A 22,433-nucleotide genomic window follows, 5' to 3' on the forward strand; every position below is an offset into this window, starting at 1 on the left:
TTCAGATCCCACATACAGACCGGTTCCCGCTCACTGGCTGAGCGAGGTGCGGGTGCAACACCGAGGGTTGCGATCCCGTTGCCGGTCCCGGTCCGTTACAGGCGTGACACTGAGGGTTGTGATCCGTTGCCAGTCACGAAAAAAAAAAAAAAAAGCAGTCTATGGCCTATGAAGAGGTTCAGATATTGTGCCCAGATTTCCTTACGGGCGTGACACTGAGGGTTGTGATCCATTGCCAGTCACGAAAAAAAAAAAAAAAGCAGTCTATGGCCTATGAAGAGGTTCAGATATTGTGCCCAGATTTCCACTTTGGGATATCAGTCTCAGAGAAATAATCCAGAGTGTAGAGAGCGACATATACACATGTGTTTGTTAGCATGGAAAACTGAAACGCAGTCAATGTTCAATGTTAAGTTAGGTCTGTTTATGGTAGTGAATGTTCTCAACGCATAGAAGGCAGAGCAAAAATGAAAAGAAGCTGTGAAGATCACACAGGCGATTAGTGTACTAAATACAGCATGCTAGTGCATACACAGTGTGAACTACAAAGTGCAGTGCAGTGTGAAAAAAATCCGTCAAGCTGTCACTGAAAATTTTTTAAACTAGAAAAAGTGCAATAGAAATTTCGAACATTTTGCTTATATGTCTTTTAAATATTCTGTGGGGAAAAGGCTACATAGCTACTAACTTACCGCTTTGTTTCTTGAACAATTATTCTTCCATACACCCACCACTACACCAGGCACTGAAGTTAGAAAAATAAATAAGATCACACCCTTCACACCTCGGTGGCAAGATAGGCATGTTTGCCATCAGTATCAACAGTTGACCTTTGTCGATGCCTTGGTGTGTGTCTGGCCCTATGCTAGAGCAATTCCTCACATTGAATCCTAACAATAACCCTATAAGGATAGAATTTTTTGATTTTTGTTTTTAATCTGCCTTTTACAAATGAGAAGACTGAGTCACAAAGAAATGAGCATGATTAATTGTTTGGGGGCTCCATAGGGAAGGGGTGTCCCTTGGAGATAAGATCCAGTTCAGCAGAAGGACCAGAAGATGGCTTTCGTTCAGTTTGTCAGCAGTTCTTGAGCTCTGTGTGCCAAGCATTCTGCTAAGTGCTTTATCACCCATGTCTAGTGGTCAGAAGGCTCTCTGAGGAAGGCCCAGTTAGGATAAGAAAAGCAAGTTAGTAGAGTTGAGGAACATGCCCATGGCCAAAGACCTAGGAAGGCCGTGGTTCTAACATATGGGTGTGATGCCACATGCCACCCAAGTTCTCAACTGTGCCCTCAGTTACTTCATCTGTAAAAGGACTAAGGCACTGGGGTTAATTAGATGCTTTAAATTTTATGACCAATGGAAAGTCTTAGTGGGGAATTTTCTCAAGTTGCTTTAAAAAAAAGTCTAGTTATGATGGTCCCAGGTCAAGTGACCTCAGACACGAGAACCCCAGGGATGGCTGGCCCAGCTAGCAGACAGGGATGGTGCTTAGTGCCCACCCTAGCCCAAGTCTGCATGCCAGGTAAGAGATCTCACCAAAAGCTTTCTGTCTTATTCCAGATGTGATGGATGTAGCGTGGTCTCCCCATGATGCCTGGCTGGCCTCATGCAGCGTGGATAACACTGTCGTCATTTGGAACGCTGTGAAATTCCCAGGTCTGGGGTCTTCCTCTGACTGGTTGATGGCAGAAATGGGCCACATGCCAGCTTCAGTGTCTGGAGTCTGGGAATGGGCTCTGTCTCCTTACTCCTGGTGGCAGCAAGGGTATCACAGTGGCCTGGGATTTATGTGTCTTGTCAGTAACCCAGTTCTTTTTTTTCTCTCTCTGAGTTACATTTGTTTAAGGTTTAAAAAGAGGTTTATGTTAAAGAAAATAGTAATTGAGTTCTGGTGTGCATGTACCACAAATCATGAGGGTGGTACAAGGACAACTGGTGTTGGGGGCCCTCATCCAACTTGTGCCCGGTGTTCCCACACATGCTGGATGCCCCTCCCACCACTGGGCTCTGGCCTCAGCTCAGTTGTCATCTCCTCTGAAGCTCTTGAGCAGATGTGAGCTAACACAAATACAGTTTTTCAAAAAAGTTAATTTTTCTTATTCATCATGTTTAAAGTCACAACAGATGGCATAACCTGGCATAGTGTTACAGATTATAACTTTTCATATTCCTGCTCAGTATCTATAGTATATTTTCCTTGTGGGCTAAAATGTTTCATCCATGGACTTAGGTCCAGGTCATTTTAACTCTCTTTGAAAGACACTAGCATGTGTGAGGATACTTGGTTTGGCCATGGGAGGGACAGTTTTAGAGACCAGAGTGGCATTTGGATTACAGATCTGTAAGAGGTGCTCTCGTGCACATCTTTGTCTTCAGGGATGACTTAGAAAAGACTCACTCAGCCAGTGCCCAGCCCCCTGAGCTGTTAAGGCCTGCTCTTTATCAGGGAGCTGCTAGGGAGGTTCACTGTAGAAGTGTTGATATCATAGCCCAGGTGGGCATAGGCTTCTCTCCAGGAAGGGCAGCCGTGGACAGGTCCACTGGCTGCAGACAAGAAATGGGAGCAGAATTGGCAGCTGAGGCGCAAGCCTGGGCTCCTCATTGCCTGCCCCACACATGGGGGGCATGTGCAGCCTCAACCTGCAAGTGTTAGCTGTAGCTGAAGGGAAACCCACAGTGCTTGCCTCTTTGATACATTCATTTCTTCAGGTTGCTTTTGCCTTGGTGGAGATCAAATTAGGGGGCCCTTCTGCCTGTGCCCAGGGGTAGGGGCTGGCCAAAGCAGACTCCTGAAGTCCCTTCTCTTGGATGTCCAGCTCACATTTTCTCCGTAGAGTCACTGTTTTCCCCTAGGTAATACCTTTCCAATTTTCTTTTATTTTTTTCTTCACAGAAATTCTAGCTACTCTGAGAGGTCATTCTGGCTTGGTGAAAGGGTTGACTTGGGACCCTGTTGGTAAATACATTGCCTCTCAAGCTGACGACCGCAGCCTGAAGGTGTGGAGGACACTAGACTGGCAGTTAGAGACCAGCATCACCAAGCCTTTTGACGAGGTAACTGGGGATGGCCCAGGGAGCCCAGGGACCCCAGCAGCTGTCCCAGCTCCTTACAGAACTCTGTGCACAGAGAGAGCTGGCTGTGGTCCAGACCACGTGGGTGAACACACAGAGTCTGGGGGCCTGAGCAGACCAGTCAGGGTTCTTTAGGGTGGGCACTCTGGCCCTAAGAGTCAGAAGATGGAAATTGTACATTTCTGAGAAGCTGTTAAGTTTTCAACTGTGAAGTGAAAAAGATGTGCAGATTTTAAAACTGAAGAGAACCTTAAAGCTGTAGAGATGTCCCCACATCATTGTTTCACCCAGCTCACTGCCACAGACATGGATGAAACTGTTTCTTAACAATGTGGAGTTGACATTGAGCTGCCCTACAGAGTGCCTTGTTGGAGGTGGAGTGGGTGGAGGGGATGGAGGAGACTCTCTCTTATATTGTTCCTGACTCTGCTTGTGTGCCTTTGCTTGTTGCTGTCTGCTGTGCAGGCTAGACAACTTTTCTCAGGTGAAGTTAGCAGTATGGTTTGCAAAGTGTTTGGAGATCAGACTACAGTGGCATCTGTAGTATTTTACTGTCTCTTCCTTTATTTGAGTTATGATTTTGTTTGGAATCAGAGCTCAAGATCACGTTATTCATTAGACATTTGTTAAGTGCCTATATATGTAAGGCAGTCCTGGGTAAAAAGAAATAGAAGTGGATTGAGATGGAGTCTCTCCCCTTGAAGCTTATAGTACAATGGGAAAGACAGACATTCACATCAGTTGTAAGTATGGTGATGGAGTTGTCCAGAGTGTGCAGAAATGGCCCAAGTGGGGTGATTGCATCAAGGAAGGCTTCTCGGAGCAACGAACTCATGAGTGAAGTTTTGCAGGAAGACTAGGTGTTTACCCACTGGTCAGGGCTGGCTGCAGGAGGAAAGTAGAAATTATGTATTTGGGGCCGGCCCGGTGGCGCACTGGATGGTGCGCCGCTTGGGAAGCGCGGCGGCGCTGTAACATCAAGGGTGCAGGTATGGATCCTTGTCCCAACCAGCTGCCAAATACAAACAAAAAAATAGATTTAGCCCATACAGCATTGATGGGTCAGAGAGGTGGCCTTCCTGCAGATCACAGGTCTCCTCAGAGCCTATGCTTCTGTGCTGTTGTTCTTTGGTCAGCTCCTGTGGGGGAGTGTAGGATGCTGCAGTTCCCAGACTCATTTGACAGAGAGCCCTTTTTCACTGGGCCATTTGGAGAGACTGGAGTGACAGCTGTCAGTGTAGCCAGAAGCATGGGGTACACACTCTATCATTATACATTTGCTAATTAGAGTTCAGTTTTATCCTTGAGGCCAAAGTTTTGGTCATAAAGTTGGCCTTGGGCTATTTTCAAGCACAGGTGTTTCTTTCAGTGTGGAGGGACAACTCATGTGTTGCGGCTCAGCTGGTCGCCTGACGGGCATTACTTGGTGTCTGCCCACGCCATGAACAACTCTGGCCCCACTGCCCAGATCATTGAACGGGAGGGCTGGAAGACCAACATGGACTTCGTTGGGCACCGGAAAGCTGTGACCGTTGTGGTGAGTGTGCTTGGCCTCTGGAAGTCCTAGCCAGCTTTTAGCACCACCCTGAGTAGCCTACATGTACCCTTAATGCCTGGGTAGTGCCAGACTCTCCCAGGGAGTCTCCCAAGACTGGGTCACATGGGGGACTGAAACCATAGGTTCTGAGATTGAGCACATCTTGATTCTTGTTTCATTTGAATACTTATGTTTAAACATTTAAAAACCAATTTTATGAAATAGAATTCATGCCTGTTTTTTGGGCAAACTTTAACGTGGTGAATATCACCAAAATCAGTCTTTGGTTAGGAATAGTATATCTTTGCATTAGCCTTGGACACACTCAGGTCTGCTAATGGGTACTCAAGCACAGTGTGCACACCGAGTGGTGTGCTTGTCCCCACCCTGGCAGTGGTTAGTTGTAGCTGCAAGGCTGTGCTGTGGATCACTGGTGTGCTTGTCCTGAGTCAGGAGCTGCTTGCCCAATCTCACTATGGAGGGTGAAGAGTGCCAGAGATGTGAGCTGCTGTTAATCTTTCAGGCTTGAAATATTGGCTATTTCTGTGCTTCTGTGTGACTCTAACTAAAGTGTGTCCTGAGAGTGTCCAAGGCAAGCTCTTAAGCAGTTGTAAATAACCTATGAGCATAGGATTTTCCCAACACTGGGCGACCAAACAAAATAAACAAAAGATGCTGGCCCCAAGGTTGATAAAAAATGAAGGATCATCCAAAACCCTGATCAAAAGGGCTCATCATTACCTGGTGAGCATAGGATTTTCCCAACACTGGGCGACCAAACAAAATAAACAAAAGATGCTGGCCTCAAGGTTGATAAAAAATGAAGGATCATCCAAAACCCTGATCAAAAGGGCTCATCATTACCTGTTTTTAAATTGATAATAAATATCATATATTGCACCTTAAAATATAAATTTTATAAGAATAAAATACTGATTCTTTAATTTTTGTGTTGGAGTCCGTGTAGGATTTTGTTTGAAACCAGGGCCTTATTGCTAAAATGTTTGAAAAATCACTGCCTCATTTAGCACAGTGCTTCTCCATGATTCTCTCATGTGATCCTCACCAACCACTTTAAAGTCTTGATGCCTGCCTTATGGGGAAGCCCATGGAGCTCCACAAGGCCCTACAGCCTATTCAGCAGGAGTGGGGACTGAAGCCCGGGATACATGCCTCCAGATTCCATGGTCTCTGGTCTCTGTGCACCCCTAGCCATTCCTGCCTGCCCGCTGGAGTTAAAACCCCTCTAGGCCGCCTGACACCAGGGTCTAAGGAGCCGCCCTTCCTCTGCCCTCGGTTATCCTAGCTTGGGGATTCCAAGAGTTCCGACTCCCTTTCCATCCAGGAAGGTGGCTGGGTGCTAAGTGTATGCTTCCAACCTTTCCAAAAGTGACAGCCAGGTTACACTGGGGGGTAGCTCCCTGAACTGAGCAGCCAGTAGAGAACCTTTGGGTGATGTAGCCATCGTCCCTGGCCCAGTGAGATAATGAGAGCCTCTCAGGCTGAGCAGATCTTTGCTAGACTAGTTATTACTGTCAACAACAAATACAGTGAGAGGAGAAGGAATTTAATGGATCAGTCCTCTCCTGTCAGACCCTTTTGCCTTAGTCTGCCTTAGGAGATGGGAAGTATGCAGGTCCCTGTTCCAGAAGCCTCCTTGCAGGCTTAGCTCCCCCCAGGTTCTAGGGCTGTCCCTGCCAGACCAGGAGGAACTGAGATGGCAGTTTCAGTAGCTTCAAATCCACATTTCATCATCAGCAAATGCCTCATGGGTGGTTATGAAGATGAAATAATGAATGCCTGGGCTCAGAGAATATCTGGGGGGATTCCCACTGGCAAGGTGAGATTTTGGTATGTTTCTAATGCTTGGGCATGGAGTACATGAGTAATGCTTGATTAATTATTTTAACATTTGTTATTTGGCTTTAGAAATTCAACCCAAAAATCTTCAAAAAGAAGCAGAAGAATGGGAGTTCTGCAAAGCCCAGCTGCCCGTACTGCTGCTGTGCTGTTGGCAGCAAGGACCGCTCGCTCTCTGTCTGGGTGAGCTGCCACCCTGAGCTTTTGCTGCAGGGCAAGAGGTGTGGGCTGGGAAGGTAGCAAGCCTGGAGGCCTTGAAGGGAGGAGAGACCCACTGCCTTGGGTGATGCTCAGTGTGTGCTTCCACCCTATCCCTGGAGTCAGCCCCGACTCGAAAGCCCGCAGGCTCTCCTGCCATCCTGGAAGGAAGCACTGAAGACTGGTCCTGTGCCTATCCAGGAGAGGCCAACCTCACGCTCAGCCAGAGCAGCTCTTGTGTGTAGACACAGGCAGCACCCTCAGTGGTCAGTGTCACAGTTGGTATGCAGTGTTTGAAAATCTTTGTATTGACATACAACACATATGACGTGTGTCCACATGAAAGGTACAGCTTGGTGAATTGTCATATATGTTTACACCAGTGTCACCACTGCCCAGAACACCCCTTCTTGTCCCTGCCCAATCAAGACCTGCCCTGCCCACCAAGGCAACTGCTCTAACAACCTCTATCACATTGATAAGTTTTGCCTGCTCTTGAATTTTATATAAATGCAATTGTGCAGTGTTTACTTTTGTGTCTTGCATTTCTTTGACTTGGCATAATGTTTTTGAGATTCATGTGTGTTGTTGTGGTTCGCAGTTGTGTATTCCTTATTATTGCTTTGTAGTGTTCCACTGTATGAATATACTGCAGTTTGTTTATGCGTTCTGTTGACGGACATTAGGGTTGTTCCAGTTTTGAGATGTTATGAACATTATTATATATGTCTTTTTGTGGACATACGTTTTCATTTCTTTTTGAGTACATACCTAGGAATAGAATGACTGGAGAAAAAAAAAGACAGTACCAAGTGTTGACAAGGATACAGTTAACTGGAACTAATACATTGTTGATGGGCATTTAAGTTGGCACAAGCACTTTGGAAAAGTGTTTGGCAGTTTCTATAAAGGTAAGCGTATGACCCAGCAATTCCACTCCTAGGTATATAACCAAGGCAGATAAGTGCTATGTCTACAAATAAAGACATGCAGAAAGTTCCTAGTGTTGACTTCTTTATATACAGGTTGAGTATCCCTTGTCCAAAATGCTTGGGAACAGAAGTATTTTGGATTTCAGATTTTTTTCAAGTTTTATAATACTTGCAGAATACATACTGTGAGCATCCCTAATCCAAAGTCCAAAATGCTCCAGTGAGTACTTCTTTTGAACATCATGTTGGTGCTCAAAAAGTTTCGGATTTCAGATTTTCAGATCAGGGATACTTAACCTGTAGTTAGTTTGTATCTTCGTTTATTTGTCCATTAAACTCCTTAGGTGACACTGTGATGGATAAGGCTGTGAGTCTTGTGCTCCTCACTAGACAGCAACCTCTGGGAGGTGGAGCTGCATCTTAAATTTCTTTGTACCCCTTCCCTTCCTAACTCAGTGTCTTCCACAGAGCAGGTTTTCAGCAAATATTCAGTGATGGATTCATGGTTGAGAACTGAAGGATGAGAACTGTGAAGGTTTCTAAGTTAGGGCTCCTGAGGAAGTATTAGGTTCCTTATTGCTAAAGGCTTATGTTCTGTGGCCTCAGATTGTCATGGTTGCAGAGCAGGAGACACTGTTATGTGCAGTGTGGGACGTGGCCTTGCTGCTGAGCATTGCACCGACTTGTTTAAAGCAAAGTGCACACGCATTAAAATCTTTTAATTGAAAAAAATTTCCTCATAAGCAGTGGATTTGAACTTGTGTGTTTGAAGGTTATCTCTGGCTGCATTTTTTATACTTTGTTACAGAAGAATCTATTGCTGTGTATATTGTGGGGCTTTTTTTAAGCCCAGTATTTACTTAACACCCCTTTTAGAACCTGAATCAGTGCCATAATGGGCAGCATGGGGCTCCATTCATGTGCTGCAACCAGAACATCACTGACCATGGTGCTGTGTTTCTTAGAATGCTGAGGTTAGCTGGTCACATAGGCTCCAGGTTTCTGAGAGGTCTGTAGGCATATTTTTGGAAGGAGGGGCGAGGCTGTTTTTTCTGGAAGTGAAATTAGGGTGGGGGCAAGATTTATTTTTATTTTTATTTTTATTTTTTTTAAAGATGACCAGTAAGGGGCCGGCCCGGTGGCGCACTCAGTAGAGTGCAGCGCTTGGGAGCCCAGCGGCGCTCCCACCAAGGGTTTGGACCCCATATAGAGACTGGTCGGCTCACTGGTTGAGCGTGGTACGGGCGCGACACTGAGGGTTGCGATCCCGTTACCGGTCACGAAAAAAGACAAAAAGGAAGAAAAAAAAAGATGACCAGTAAGGGGATCTTAACCTTTGACTAGGTGTTGTCAGCACCACGCTCTCCCAAGTGAGCTAACTGGCCATCCCTATATAGGGATTTGAACCTGTGGTCTTGGTGTTATCAGCATCACACTCTCCCAAGTGAGCCATGGGCCGGCCCTGGGGGCAAGATTCTTAATGTAGATTCTAAGTAGCCCAGGACTAGGATGTCTAAACCTCCTTTCTTCCCACACAATAGTCTCAGGCTGCGGGTAGGAGGCTTTGCAGCACAGGCTCCCAGAAGCTACAGCAGCACCTGTGGGAGCCCATTGTCCCATGAAAAAGTGTGTTCCCACCCATCCCACCATCTTGTGGCTCAGGGCCTGTCGTCAGGGTGGCCAGACACTTGTGTATGAGAGATGGGGCTTGCTAACTTATGGGAACTTGGAGCCAGTGTATGTTTCAACATTAGAGTGACTAGATAGTGAATATACACATGATGAATATTATGCAGTCATCACAAAAACAGATTTTTGCAGGATATTTAATGACATGCTCATGTTAAATGAAAAAGTAGTTATAAACAAATGCCTTATTTTGAAGGATAAAATAAATATTTGCAAAAGATAGAACAGAAGAAAATAATTCATCAATGTACTAATAATAGTTAATATAGTTAATATAACTTTCGGAATGTGTTTCTGTACTATCCACACACACACTGTAGAATGAGCCTGAACTTGTATGACTTATGTAACTGGTTATAACCACGTCATGGATAAATGTGTAGCAGAGCTCCCTGGGCCCAGAGAGGATGTGCTGGGTTCTCTGAAGCTGCTTCATCCCATCCCAGACCTTGGCATCCTGTCTTCCACAACTTAGAGCCTCTGTGAGCTCTGCTTTGGGCCTGTCCCTCTGTTCAGATCATAGTCCTTCCAGAACCCCCTACCACTCTGCCTTCTTCATTGCTGGTTGTCCATGTATAAAGCCATCTCCCCTGCCAGGCAGGAGCAAGCCCTAGAAACGGGCCACTCTAGGGTGCACATTTTTGGAAGGCTTTGGGTTCCATGGATTGGGATCTTGTCGTTGCTGTATGAATAACATTGAATATGTCCTACACAAGGAGTCTTCAAAAAGTTCATGGAAAGATTCATATTTTTTAATTCCATTTTTCCATGAACTTTTTGAAGTACCCTGGTATGTCAGCAGAAACCCTAACCAAGGCTTCTAGGCTAGCAGTGTTATCTGGGTGGAGTGTAAAAAAGGTGTTTCAGTAATTCAGTTAACCTTTGCTGCTGCTTTCCTTCCAGCTCACGTGTCTCAAGCGGCCACTGGTTGTCATCCATGAGCTGTTTGACAAATCCATCATGGATATTTCCTGGTAAGGTGGATTCTTTTTATGGTGACTAGGCTGAGAAAGGAGAAGGCACACCTTGGAATATGAGACCTCCTAGATGTGATTAGGGTCAGGTGGCCAGTGGACCCTCCCCGAGAATCGTAGCCAGCACAGACCCCAGGGTGCTGTCTATGCATGATTCAGGAACCAGCAGCTTTGTGCCTGTTGTTGTGAGAATGTCCTGCCTGGAGTAGGATTTGCCACTGGAAAATGCCTTCTCAGACACACTGGGATTTGTCTGAGACAAGAGCTATGTGGTCTTATGGGGGCTCCACTTCACTCTCTGTCATTACGTAACCCGAAGTGAGAGCACACTTTCTGCTGCTCAGTGACCTTATTTAATAAGATACATACTTCCTCAAGTTTTTTTTTTTAATGGTTTCAAAAATAAGATAAATAAAATTGAAATTCGTACAAAACGTGTTAGCAAATGCTTTGTACATGTGCTTAGAACTGAGGGCCCTCTGGGATGCATTTGTCACACCCCACCCCCACCCCTGAAACCCACCCCCACCAAGGCCACAGAAGGGAACCAGGGGTCTTCAGTATCTCCCTAGAGCACTGCCCCACCATCCTCACAGGCCAGCCACTGAAGCGTGGGTGGCTGCCTCAGGCTCTCGCTCCCAGGCTACTGATGACCGTCTCTTTTAGGACTCTGAATGGGCTGGGCATCCTGGTGTGCTCCATGGATGGTTCTGTAGCATTCCTTGACTTCTCCCAGGATGAACTCGGAGACCCACTGAGCGAGGAGGAGAAGGTAGGCTGGTGGCCTATGTGCTCTGGGGCCACAGAAATAGCCACAATACCTCTGAGAGACCCCTGCGATTGGAACCTCTTCTTATACACAGATGCATCGTTTCTTAAAGTATAATGGGGTGTTCACCTTTTATAACTTGTAATCCTTATCTTCTTTACAAAATAGATTAATTTAAAAATGAGTCTCTATTCATGTCAGAAACAAGTCCTGGAATTAAGAATAAAACTATATTGGGCATCCCTTCTTGAACTCATAATAGGATACCCACTGGGAAGTTTTAACCCTGGGAGAGAGCTGAAGTGACTCCCCAAGGGCTCCTGCTCACATCACTTTCCCCATTGTCTTTTACTGACATAGCAGTGATTATAATATATGCCAGGCTCTGGGCCATGTGCTTTGCATATATTATTCCACTTAAATTTCACAGAACCCTTCAATGTGGGGATCATCTGTTTCATCACTGAGATAACTAAGGCTCAGAAAATAGCCCTTTGCCAAGACCATATGTGACCATTAGGTCAAAAGCATGACCCAGGCCTATTGCATTTGAGCCAGGCCTCCTCTCCTCTCTGGCCTGTGCATGAGGCAGTGGGATCTGTGTGCCCTTCTGCAAGGGCTTCGGGAAAGGCTCTGCTTTATTTACCATAGACTTAGAAATTTACTGTTTCTACAGACAGGCCTTTGCCAACACTTAGTGGTATATATTTGTTTGTCTAAAAGGAGCTCTGTGAAATCCCAAAGAATGTTGGCAGCTCTCTCCTTAGTGACACTAGTGCTCATGGAAGCTGCCTTTTAAACTACTGTGTGACCACCCCCACTGAGATATAAACCCCTTGGGGGAGGAGGTCTGCCTTGTTGACAGCACCTAGAATGGGACCTGGCACCCATCAGTCATTTTTCAGTGAAGGAATGAATATTTCAGTGACCCCAGACTTCCCACCTTGTCACTGTCATCAGGTACCTGGGATTGCCATGCACTCCCTTGGAGAGTCACTGTGGGAGTCTGTGTAATAACCCCGTCTAGCTTACCATTTCCCAAATCACAAACAGGGACTGCATATTTGAGGAACACTAGGGGAACTTTGACCAAACTCTGAATTCTGTCCCAAGATTCCAGGGAATAGATTCAGGAGAGAAGGGATAGGAGCCAAGATAGCAAGGGAGGAAGGTTCCTGGCCACATTCAGGCCCTGCAGGAGCAAGTCACAGATACCTCTCCTGAAAAGCTGCCTCCCCCTACCCAGCATCCTCTGGTATGAAGCAGATGTCCTATTAATACAGTCTCTGCTCCCGGAAAAAGTACCTCATTGGTCATTTGAACATCCGAGTGTGCGTCTGCTCTTCATCACACTTTTACGAGCACTAGTCACTGCAGTGTGCTGGGGACACTGTCCCTACTCCCATAGAGTTCCTGTCTACCTTGTTATGTCACAGGACTAATAGGGCCCAGAAGGATGGGAGGGAGGACCCCTGCTCAGAAAGACAGGACACGTTAGGAGGGACAGTGGGGAAGCAGAGAAGGGTCTCCCCAAGTCTGCTGTGCCAAGCCTTCCCTCGCTCTTAGAGACACTGTTAGCAGGCCCATGGGGATCTCCCACCATAGGGGTACATCTGTGGACAAGAGCAGTGAAAGCAGACTTGTGGCTCAACATCTGATTCCCAAAGAGTGTTTGGGGTCCTTGGAGTGATTTAAGCGCCTTAAGTTAGCAATTTGAGCGTCCTCATTTCAGTCGAGACCACATTGACACGTTGATTGCCATTTGCTCTACACCAGACTGTGGAGTAGATGTTGTTGGCCATACCATTCACTGTCATCCCCAGCTATAGATACACAGGAGACTGTAAACATTTAGGGAGGGTATGAGACTTCTGCAGAACCATCTAGTCAAGGAAAGGTAAAATAGGGTGGGAGGCAATCCCTGGAAAAACTTTAGGGAGAGCTGGCATTGGGACCTTTTCCACTCTCAGAGCCAGGAGAGCTTGCACTGCAACTTGCCCACTGGTGGGCAGTATTGGCCATGCTAGCACTCACACCCAGCATATTGCTTCTCTCCCTGCTCTCCTAGAGCCGCATCCACCAGTCCACCTATGGCAAGAGCCTGGCCATCATGACCGAGGCCCAGCTCTCCACAGCTGTCATTGAGAACCCTGAGATGCTCAAGTACCAGCGGAGGCAACAACAGCAGCAGCTGGATCAGAAGAGTGCCACAGCCAGAGAGACAGGCTCAGCTGCCTCGGTTGCAGGCGTTGTCAACGGGGAGAGTCTGGAAGACATCAGGAAGGTGAGGGCTTGACTCGGTGGCACTGAGAACATCAGCACACACCCAGGGACAGGATGAAGGGAACAGGCAGGTGGTGCATGGCACAGACAGCCTGGACAGGGCACAGATATGGTATCTCAGACATGAGTGGTGGTGAGAAGGGTGTGTGCTGAAACTGATGCGGGACCCAAGGGTCAGCCAGCCTGGGCCAGTTGTCCCATTGCCTGCACCTGTATGAGGCAGTAATGGGGCCTGAAGCACCTTTATTAAAGGCCTCCTTGTTCCAGGGAGCCCTAGAGGAGGAACTTCCCGAACTTAGCCTGCTGGCCTTTCTAGGAATTTCTAGATGCTGAGAACAGTGGGTTTCAGGCTCTACCCTTAGGAGACTTCTGTGGGCTCCCCTTCTGCATCTGGAAATACACGTTTTGTCAGGTGGGGGTATGGGGTTGGAAATGGGGCAGAAATAGGGTAAAAATGTTGAGATCAGCTGGAGTACTTAAGCCATCTCCAGGAGCTTCTTGGGCAGGTTGAAAACCTCTCCCAGGTGATTCAGACATAATGTGTGATTGGGAACTGTTGGTTATGAGCCTTCCGTAGAAGAAAGGGCTCTTTGATGAAAGTCACTTTGAAAATCAGTGGCTTAGTGACAGATGTGGGTCATAGAACATGTATCAGCCCTTTAGTTCCCTATTTGAACCCCATGGCTGTTGGGCGGCCAGCCTGGCATGTGCTCACTGACCTGGGAACCTGGCCAGGTCTATGGTAACTGATGAGAGAGGAAGGTGCTTGGAGGTGGTTCACCTGGGAGCTTTCTGTCCTTGCTTCTTTACTGGGCAGGAAGTTGAGCACAATGGTTTACTTTAGTTGTACCAGAAAGGCTGTAGGGAGAGCTATAAGTTAGAGTACCTTTCCTTAGAAGCCTTATTTATTTTTTAACACACTGTATAGAGGTATCATTAACACACAAAGATCTACATATTTAATGTGTACAACTTAATGGTAAGCCAGACACAGGAGGACAAATACTACATGATACCTCTTATGTGAGGAATCTAAAGTAGTCAAACTCAAAGAAGCAGGGAGTAGAATTGTGGGTGCCAGGCACAGGGGGAAATGGGGAGATATAAGACAGAGTCTCAGCTATACAAAATAAATAAATCCTAGAGATCTACTGTTCAGTATAGTGCTTACAGTTAACAATACTGTATTGCACACTTAAAAATTTGCTGAGAAGGTAGATCTTATTCCAAATCTTCTTAATCACACACACAAAATAAGAAGCTTTGTTTTTTGATATTTGGAGATAGTTGGCAGAAACTTTTTTATTCATTTATGTGACTCTACTTTGCCAGAATCTTTTGAAGAAACAAGTTGAGACTCGGACAGCAGACGGTCGGAGAAGAATCACACCTCTCTGCATAGCACAGCTGGACACTGGGTACTTGCTCATTCACCGAGCTTTCTGTGGCCTTAGCTGGGGAGGTCTTCCTCTCTTCTTTTGCCAGTTATCACTTTCATAGTTAGGGTCTTCACTGGTTCTTTGGCCAACTGACCCATATGTGGAAGTGAGGGAGTTGAGCCCAGTTTTCCACGAGCCTCAATGCCCCGTGTTCTTCCCAGAGCCCTTATGTGGAGGGTGGGGGTAGGAGCTGAGATGGCAGGCAGGCCAGGGCGCCTTCACAGGGCCAGCGGGTCTACCGTGCTTCACTGTTGGCTGGTCACTGGAGGACATATAGGGAAAGCAGTCAGACTGATTTTTTTCTTTCTTTTCCTTTTATAACCTTTTTCTGATTATAAAAAGTATATATAAACATTGTTGAAAATTTAGAGTATAGTGAAAGCACAAAGAAAATAAGCATTATCCATAATCCAGTGTATTAGAGAATAGTCACTGTTAATATTTTGATATCTGTATTTTCAGTCTTTTTCCCCACTTGTTACTGTATCTTCACCATTCATCCATTTTAATAAATAGTCCTCTGAAGCATTTGCTTGCTGATTATCCAGGTTTCCGTCCTATGAATGCACTATGACTTACTTAACCAGCCCCTTAACTGTGGACTTGTAGTTTGTGTCCAGTTTTTCTTGGTTGTAAATGAATGTTTGAGATACCTGTGACTCTTCCCTCAGGATAATTCCTAGAAGTGGAATTGCTGGGTGGAGGGTAAGGCTGTGAGACACATCTCCCTGTGAGGGGCAAAGAAGGGGGAAGGAGACTCATTCACCATTTGCTGTTGTCTCAACGTCTGCAGGCTTGCTTTCGTATTGGTCATGCTCCCCAAAACGATGTGTGTTGATTCAAAGGATGATAGGGCTCTATATGAAAGAAACAGACTGCCACTCTCAAGGCTGTTCACACTGAGTTTTACACTCATTCAGTCGATCTGCTCAGGACATCAGGAAGTCCTTCATGGAGACCACACACAGTAATCCTCTGCATTTTGCAGTTGTCCATCCATGAGCTGTTCCAAATCTTCCTTGAAGCCTGAAGAGAGACCTTCATTCATACCATGTGCTGATCCTACCTCCTCATTAAGTGTGCAGGCTCCAAGGCCTCCTGACTCCTCCCAGAACAGAGATTTTCCTCTAAGCCTTTTTCCCATTGTAAACTTACAGGGTACTGCCACCTGCCTACTTTTTATTAGGACCAAGTGAGACCGAGTGTGTGAATGTGCTTTGAACTGCTGGGCCTGTGGGAGTGAGGGAGGTGGTGGTGGGGGTGGTGACACTTTTGTACTGTGGATCTCTCCAAGCCTTATCTGGTGAGGAAGCAGAGGAGATAAGTGGCTTCCTAGCTGGCCTTGAGCCAGCTTTCATCCATAGGGTGTATATTTGTGGCACCACAACTTGATTCCTGTGGTCTTATTTTTTTCTTTTTCTTTTTCTTTTCTTTTTTTTTTTTTTTATTCCTTTGGTCTTAAGGACTCTTTTGCCCTCCTGATTCCCATGTTCACACAAGTAGCAACAGAATAGGTAATAATTAGCTTAGCTAATCAAGAAAGAAAAACAGCACAAATATTCAAAGTAGTTATACGTAGAAAATAATTACAGATATAGAATAAATCAAAAGCATGAGAGACTTCTTTGCTGAACTCTGTGCAAATAAATTTGAAAGTGGATGATTTTTGAAGAAAATAAAATTACTAAGACTGAAGAATTATTATAGAAGAAATAGAGGACACTGTGAAAGAGTTAACCCCACAAAAGCCACCAGACTAAGAAGCCTTCACAGGGAAACTCTAACAGACTTTTAAGGGACAGATAGCACTAATACTATTTAAAATATTCTAATGCATAGAAAAGGAAGGAAAGCTTGCAAAATCTTTTTTTGAAATGAACATAGTATTTACATAAAAACATAAAGATAGAATAAAAATTCCAGATCAATTTCATTTCTGAATGTCAATGCAAAAATCTTAAATAAAATAGTGACAAACAGAACCTTACTGCATGTCAAAAAGCTAATGAGCAAGTAAGGTTTATTTCAAGAGAGCAAGGAGGTTCAAATTTGGGGAAACTTTTAATTTAATTCTACATGTCAATAAATAAATTATAGGGTCACCTCCATAGATGCTTAAGAGGCATTCTGATAAAATTCAACCTTGTTCTGATTCACTTGAATGGGAGTAGATGGATGCTTCCTTAACTTGATAAATTATCAAATTAAGTTCAAAAACTGAACAAATGTCTACTCTTGAGACTGTCATTTAAGATTGTTCTAGAGGTCCTAGCCCATGCAATTAGTCAAGACCAAGAATAAATTGGACAAGAGAATTTAAAAATATATTCTTATTTAAGGATGATATGATCTGTAAGAGAATCAACTGGAAAAACTGCTGTAAACAATAAAAGAAGACAATAAGGTGGCTGTATATATTCGTCATGAGATCAAGTAGCACCAACTACATTTAGAAATATAAAGGAAGAAATCATATTCACAAATAAAATACCTGGAATGTATTAAGAAGTGTAGATCTTTGTAAAGAAAATGTTCTAAACCCTACTCAGATACCTAAAAGAAAACTCAAAGAAATAACTGGAATGTGTACCCCTGATTAGCTAGGATGACTCACCATCATAAAGATGTCACTTCTCTCTTAACCTATAAATTAAACATAAACCAATACAAATAACCATAGGAGCTTTCAAAATCAGACAAGGTGGTTCTAAAGTTATATGAAAAAATAAACAGGAATAGCTGAAGTATTTCTGAAAAAAGAAGATTAATCAGGGAACACTAGCTCTACCAGAAATTAAAACTTGTAAGCTATAATAATCAAAATAGTAAAATACTGATACATGAATAGACAGAGCAGTGGAATGTAGGGGAATATCTAGATATAGGCCCAAATATGTATGGGAATTTTAAAGGAAGCATTTCACATCAGTGATGAAACAGCTAATTCAATTAATGGGAGTCAGGACTACCTGTCACCCTCCAGAAACAAAGTTGGATCTCATCCTCACAACTTAAAATTAGATACATTCTAAAACAGCTCAGAGTTTGTTTTTAACATTTTGTGTGTGTGTGTTGTTTAAAATATTTTTATTTAAAATTTTAGAAGATTCCATGGAAGAATATTTTTATAATCTCAGAGGTAAAGTCTTTTCTAGAAATGATACAAAATTTGTGACACAGAATCACACAAAAATAAAAAATTTTGGCAAGGAAAAATAACACCATGAAGAATTGAAACATGGGGCTGGCTGGCTAGTTCAGTTGGTTAGACTGCAGCCTTATAACACCAAGGTCATGGGTTCAGATCCCCATATCAGCCAGCCACCAAAAATAAATAAATAAAAAGTTGAAAAACGACATCCTGCAGAAAATATTGCCTACTCACATAAGGAATTTTTTTAAATATGTAAACGGTTCTTGCAAATCAGTAATATAGACCAATAACCAAATAGAACAATAGATGAAGGACATGAACGGTTCACAAAAAAAGGAAAGCAAATGTTTTGATATAAGAAAATTTCACTGTCATTCACATAAAAATAATCGCAAATTGAAACTATAATAATATACCATTTTTCATCCATTAGATTGCTTAAGTATCAAGAAATTTGATTAAACTGTTAGTAAAAGTATGGAGAAATAGGCACTCTCATACATGGCTTGTAATTTAAACCTCTGAGGAGGGCACTTTAAAAATATTTCTCAAAAGTTATCAATGAACATTCTATTTGCTGCTACAAGTCCACTTCTAGGAATTTATCCTAGACATGTAAATATGTGGATCAACCGGTGTAATGACAATTATTACAATTTCAGGCATCTTTGAGCAGCTACTACGCGTTCTAAGTGTGTGCTATATTGGATACTTTTGTTGTGACAGCAGCCTCATGGGGAGGGTCCTGGCACTTTCTGTTTTGCAGACAGGAACCTGAGGCACAACAGAGTGGTAGAAGTGCCCAAGGTTACAAGCTTGTAAATGGCAGAGGAGTCAGACCCAGCTGGTCTGGCTCAGAGCCCTCAGTCTTAACACTGCAATATTTTACCTCCTGTTGCAGCAGTATCTGTTACAGAAAAGGCTGGAAGACAGCCTGTTCTTCCTCAGTAGATTCTGGGTTAGGTAAATTATGGTACATCTGTCAGTGGTGTGCCTACAACCCTTAATGAGAGGGAAGTACTTTCTGTATGCTGCATTTCATTCTCTCTATGGCACATGTTTGCACAGCTTAACACCTCTGAGTTCCGGGGTGCAACATACAGTCAATGGCATCTGACAAATTAATAGCATTGTTTTCTCAGTGCATCTTAGATTCAATTAAATATAGTGTATTAAGTGGTTTTAATTTTCTTTTTACTTTTCTGTTACTTTCCAAATTTTCCACCATGAAAATATATTGTCTTTGGACCCAGAAAAAAGTTGTTCAGAATGTATAAGGTACTTGTGGCATCTGATTTCGAGGCTGACTGTTGTTCTTGCTTGATGACAGGGACTTCTCCACGGCGTTCTTTAACAGCATCCCGCTCTCAGGCTCCCTGGCGGGCACCATGCTGTCCTCTCATAGCAGTTCGCAGCTACTGCCACTGGACTCCAGTACCCCCAACTCCTTCGGCGCCTCCAAGCCTTGCGCAGAGCCTGTGGCAGCAGCCGGCCCCAGGCCTGCAGGCGATTCTGTCAATAAGGACAGGTTAGTGGGCGCCAAGGCTTGTTCCTGTCCCTGGGGAAAGTTCAGGTTTGGGCACAGTTCCAGGAACAAAGAATGTTGTTCTATTTGCACTTTGTGACCCCTTCAATAGAAAAAGAAAGAAATGCTTGATTTCAGATGAGGGCCTGCTCAGAAGGGAAGACTTGTTCAGGTGAGTCTCTAATGCACCAGGCTGTGAGGCCTTCACAAAGAGTATGTCACAGTCACCGAGGGGCAGGCTACTAAGGGTGCACAGTCACATGCCGCTGACTGCAGGGCTAGCCCCACCTTCTGGCAGCTCTACACTGGCGGTGGCTTTGCTTTCTGGGGCTTTACCCTCCATTTCAGTCTGTCAAGAGCATCACACCACACCATTCATCCCCGGATTCCCCTCACACTCCCAGAATGATATTCGCACAGAGAGCTCACTGACCATTTCCTGGAAACCAAGTTAGAAGTCAGAAAGGACCAGGCAAGCTTGAATAAGCACCAGGAACTAACATTTGCCCAGCACTTGCTCTGGTTACACCGTGTGCCAGACTGAGGCATCTGCAGGGGACCGATTGGTGGGTCCTTGTCCTCAGGGAGTATGTAGACTAGTGGGGGAAGAGGCAGCCATAGAATTGCAGGGTGGCTCCTGAGGTCCCCTGGGCAGCAGTGGCTAGCCATCCAGGCAAGGGGGTGGTGGGCAGGTCTTGGGGAGGCTTCTCAGAGGGCATCCTGCCCAGGGCCCATACAATCCAACCAGGGGAGGAGGTATGATGAGTAGGGACAGCGCAGGTACGGAGTCCCGAGCCCCTGAAGAGGGGAAGGAAAGAGAGGAGAAAGCCTGGGTTTGTGTGCTAAACCGGGTAGTCTAGGCTTTTCCCCAGAGTGAGGACTCAGAAGGTTTTGGGACTTGTATATTAGGAAGATGGCTCCAGTAGGCAGTGGTGCCCAAAGTTAGCCAGACGCTATCACACAACTGATAACTGTCACAGCATGGAGTCTTGTGTTATTGCAGCCTCCCACTTCTGGGTTCTGGTGTCATGGCTGTGGAGGCATGCGCCAAACATTGAGTGTCCCTCCTCTGAGGGAACTGTGAGGGCAAATTGCAAGAGAAGGAGACTGAGCAGCAAGACCAGTTAGGAAGCAAAGCATCCAGAGGGGAAGAGTGTCTGGGAAGAACAGTGCCAGATATGAGAAGTGTTTCGCCCTACAGATCCTGGTGGTACCAGGTCATAGAGGGGGAGGAGAGGGCTGTCCAGGATGACTGCTAGGAGGATGAAGGTGGAGAGTGCCAGCCTGGATGTGGGCAGCAGGAAGCCCAGTGGCTTTGGGCCCCATCATGTGAGATGGGCTTAGGCACGGAGGGAAGCTGGGACAGCTCATGCCTGGGCCTGTTCTTCCTCCCTGGAGTAGAAGGTGAGGGCTGTGGGGTGAGCACGTGAAGAAGAGTGCTAAGAAATTGTCATCATCACAGTGAGAGATGGGAGAGGCCGGCCAGGAGCTGACTATGGCTTCAAGACCCTGGGTGGGGCCTTTTCTCAGACCTACTGTTAAAGTGGGAAAGCCTGCTGGTTGGAGTGGTTTGGGGTAGAGATGCTGTATTCAAGTTGTGGAATGGTTAGAGAAAAGGGCTGTAAGAACCACTTCCTAGGCTTCTTGCTACTCCCAAAAGCTCTCAGAACAACACAAAGGGGCAAATATGAATGCATTTGTTCATGACCTTCCCAGGTAGCCAGACTTCCAAAATTTTAATACAGGAAAATACTTATTCTATCATAGCAAATTTTAGTTCAGTTTTAACAAAACTAAACAAGTGGGAAGGACCACACCATGGGTGCTAGGCTGGGGTCTGCTGACCTGGGGACTGATTTTTTTTTTTTTTTTTTTAAAGATGACCAGTAAGGGGATCTTAACCCTTGACTTGGTGTTGTCAGCACCACGCTCTCCCAAGTGAGTCACAGGCTGGCCCATGGGGACTGAGTTTTAATGGCCACACTGAGTTGAGAGAAAGTCTTGGGCCTGAGCCATGTCAGAGTTTAGAACTAAGTCACCAGCCTGAAATAAAGCCACTAGAAAAAGGACAGTTCCAGAGAGATGAAGGTACTAGAAAAAACCCAACTTGGAACACAGAAACAAGGCAGAGAAGTTGGAATGTCTCTGCCAGCCCTTGAGGGTTAGGAAAACAGTCTTCCCTTGAGACAGTGTAACCACAGGCCTACCGTCATGTGAATTTGGGGTCAATCTAACACTGCCTTTGTTGTCTAGAAATCACCGAGCCAAGAAATGAATACAAAAGGGGATTCTGGCCTAATTAACATCCAGAGGCACTTGACAAAGATGTAAATCCATCCTGTAGGGACATTCCCTGACCCCTGGGTGTACAGCATTCCCACCAATAAAGCACTGCCTAGGTAAACTACAATCCAAGGTAACAAAACGCATGAGGAAACAAACAGTCTATTGTGTACAAATGTCAGGAGATATAATGAACAGGAGGTTTAGACTCCATAAACCTCTGGTCATAGAATTGTCAAATGGGAACTATAAAACAAATACACTTAAAATCATGAAAGATAAAACAAAATGTGAGGAAAGATTAATATTCTATCCTGTATATAAAATTAACTCAAAATGGATTGAAGAACTAAATATAAGAGCTAAAACTATAAAATTCTTATAAGAAAGCATAGAGAGAAATCTTTGTGACCTTGGATTAGGTAATTGTTTCTCAGGTATGACATCTAAAGCACAAACAACTAAAGAAAAAAATAGATAAATTGTACTTCATCAAAACTTAAAACTTTTGTGCTTCAGAGGGCACTATCAACAGAGTGAAAAGACAACCTACAGAATGGGAGAAAATATTTGCAAATTGCATCAGATTAAGTCTAGTATCTGAAGTATATAAGGAATTCTTACAACTCAATAATAAAAAGACTAATGATAGGACTGGCCCATGGCTCACTTGGGAGAGTGTGGTGCTGATAACACCAAGGCCACAGGTTCAGAT

At 44.7% G+C, this 22,433-nt stretch overlaps 1 protein-coding gene across 1 annotated transcript in view; it reads left to right on the top strand.

Annotated features, from left to right (window-relative positions):
* The window catches only part of LOC103593874 (protein HIRA), a 63,863-nt gene that overhangs the window by 11,928 nt on the left and 29,502 nt on the right, over nt 1–22,433 (top strand). The window contains exons 5-13 of the mRNA XM_008576969.1: nt 1,564–1,659; nt 2,897–3,057; nt 4,445–4,612; nt 6,542–6,655; nt 10,195–10,265; nt 10,932–11,037; nt 13,103–13,318; nt 14,650–14,735; nt 19,241–19,438. Coding sequence (XP_008575191.1) covers nt 1,564–1,659; nt 2,897–3,057; nt 4,445–4,612; nt 6,542–6,655; nt 10,195–10,265; nt 10,932–11,037; nt 13,103–13,318; nt 14,650–14,735; nt 19,241–19,438 — 1,216 coding nt within the window. The remainder of the gene's footprint in view (nt 1–1,563; nt 1,660–2,896; nt 3,058–4,444; nt 4,613–6,541; nt 6,656–10,194; nt 10,266–10,931; nt 11,038–13,102; nt 13,319–14,649; nt 14,736–19,240; nt 19,439–22,433) is intronic.

Source organism: Galeopterus variegatus, unplaced genomic scaffold (genome assembly GCF_000696425.1).
Source record: "Galeopterus variegatus unplaced genomic scaffold, G_variegatus-3.0.2 Scaffold1434, whole genome shotgun sequence".
In the NCBI taxonomy this organism is placed as follows: Eukaryota; Metazoa; Chordata; class Mammalia; order Dermoptera; family Cynocephalidae; genus Galeopterus; species Galeopterus variegatus.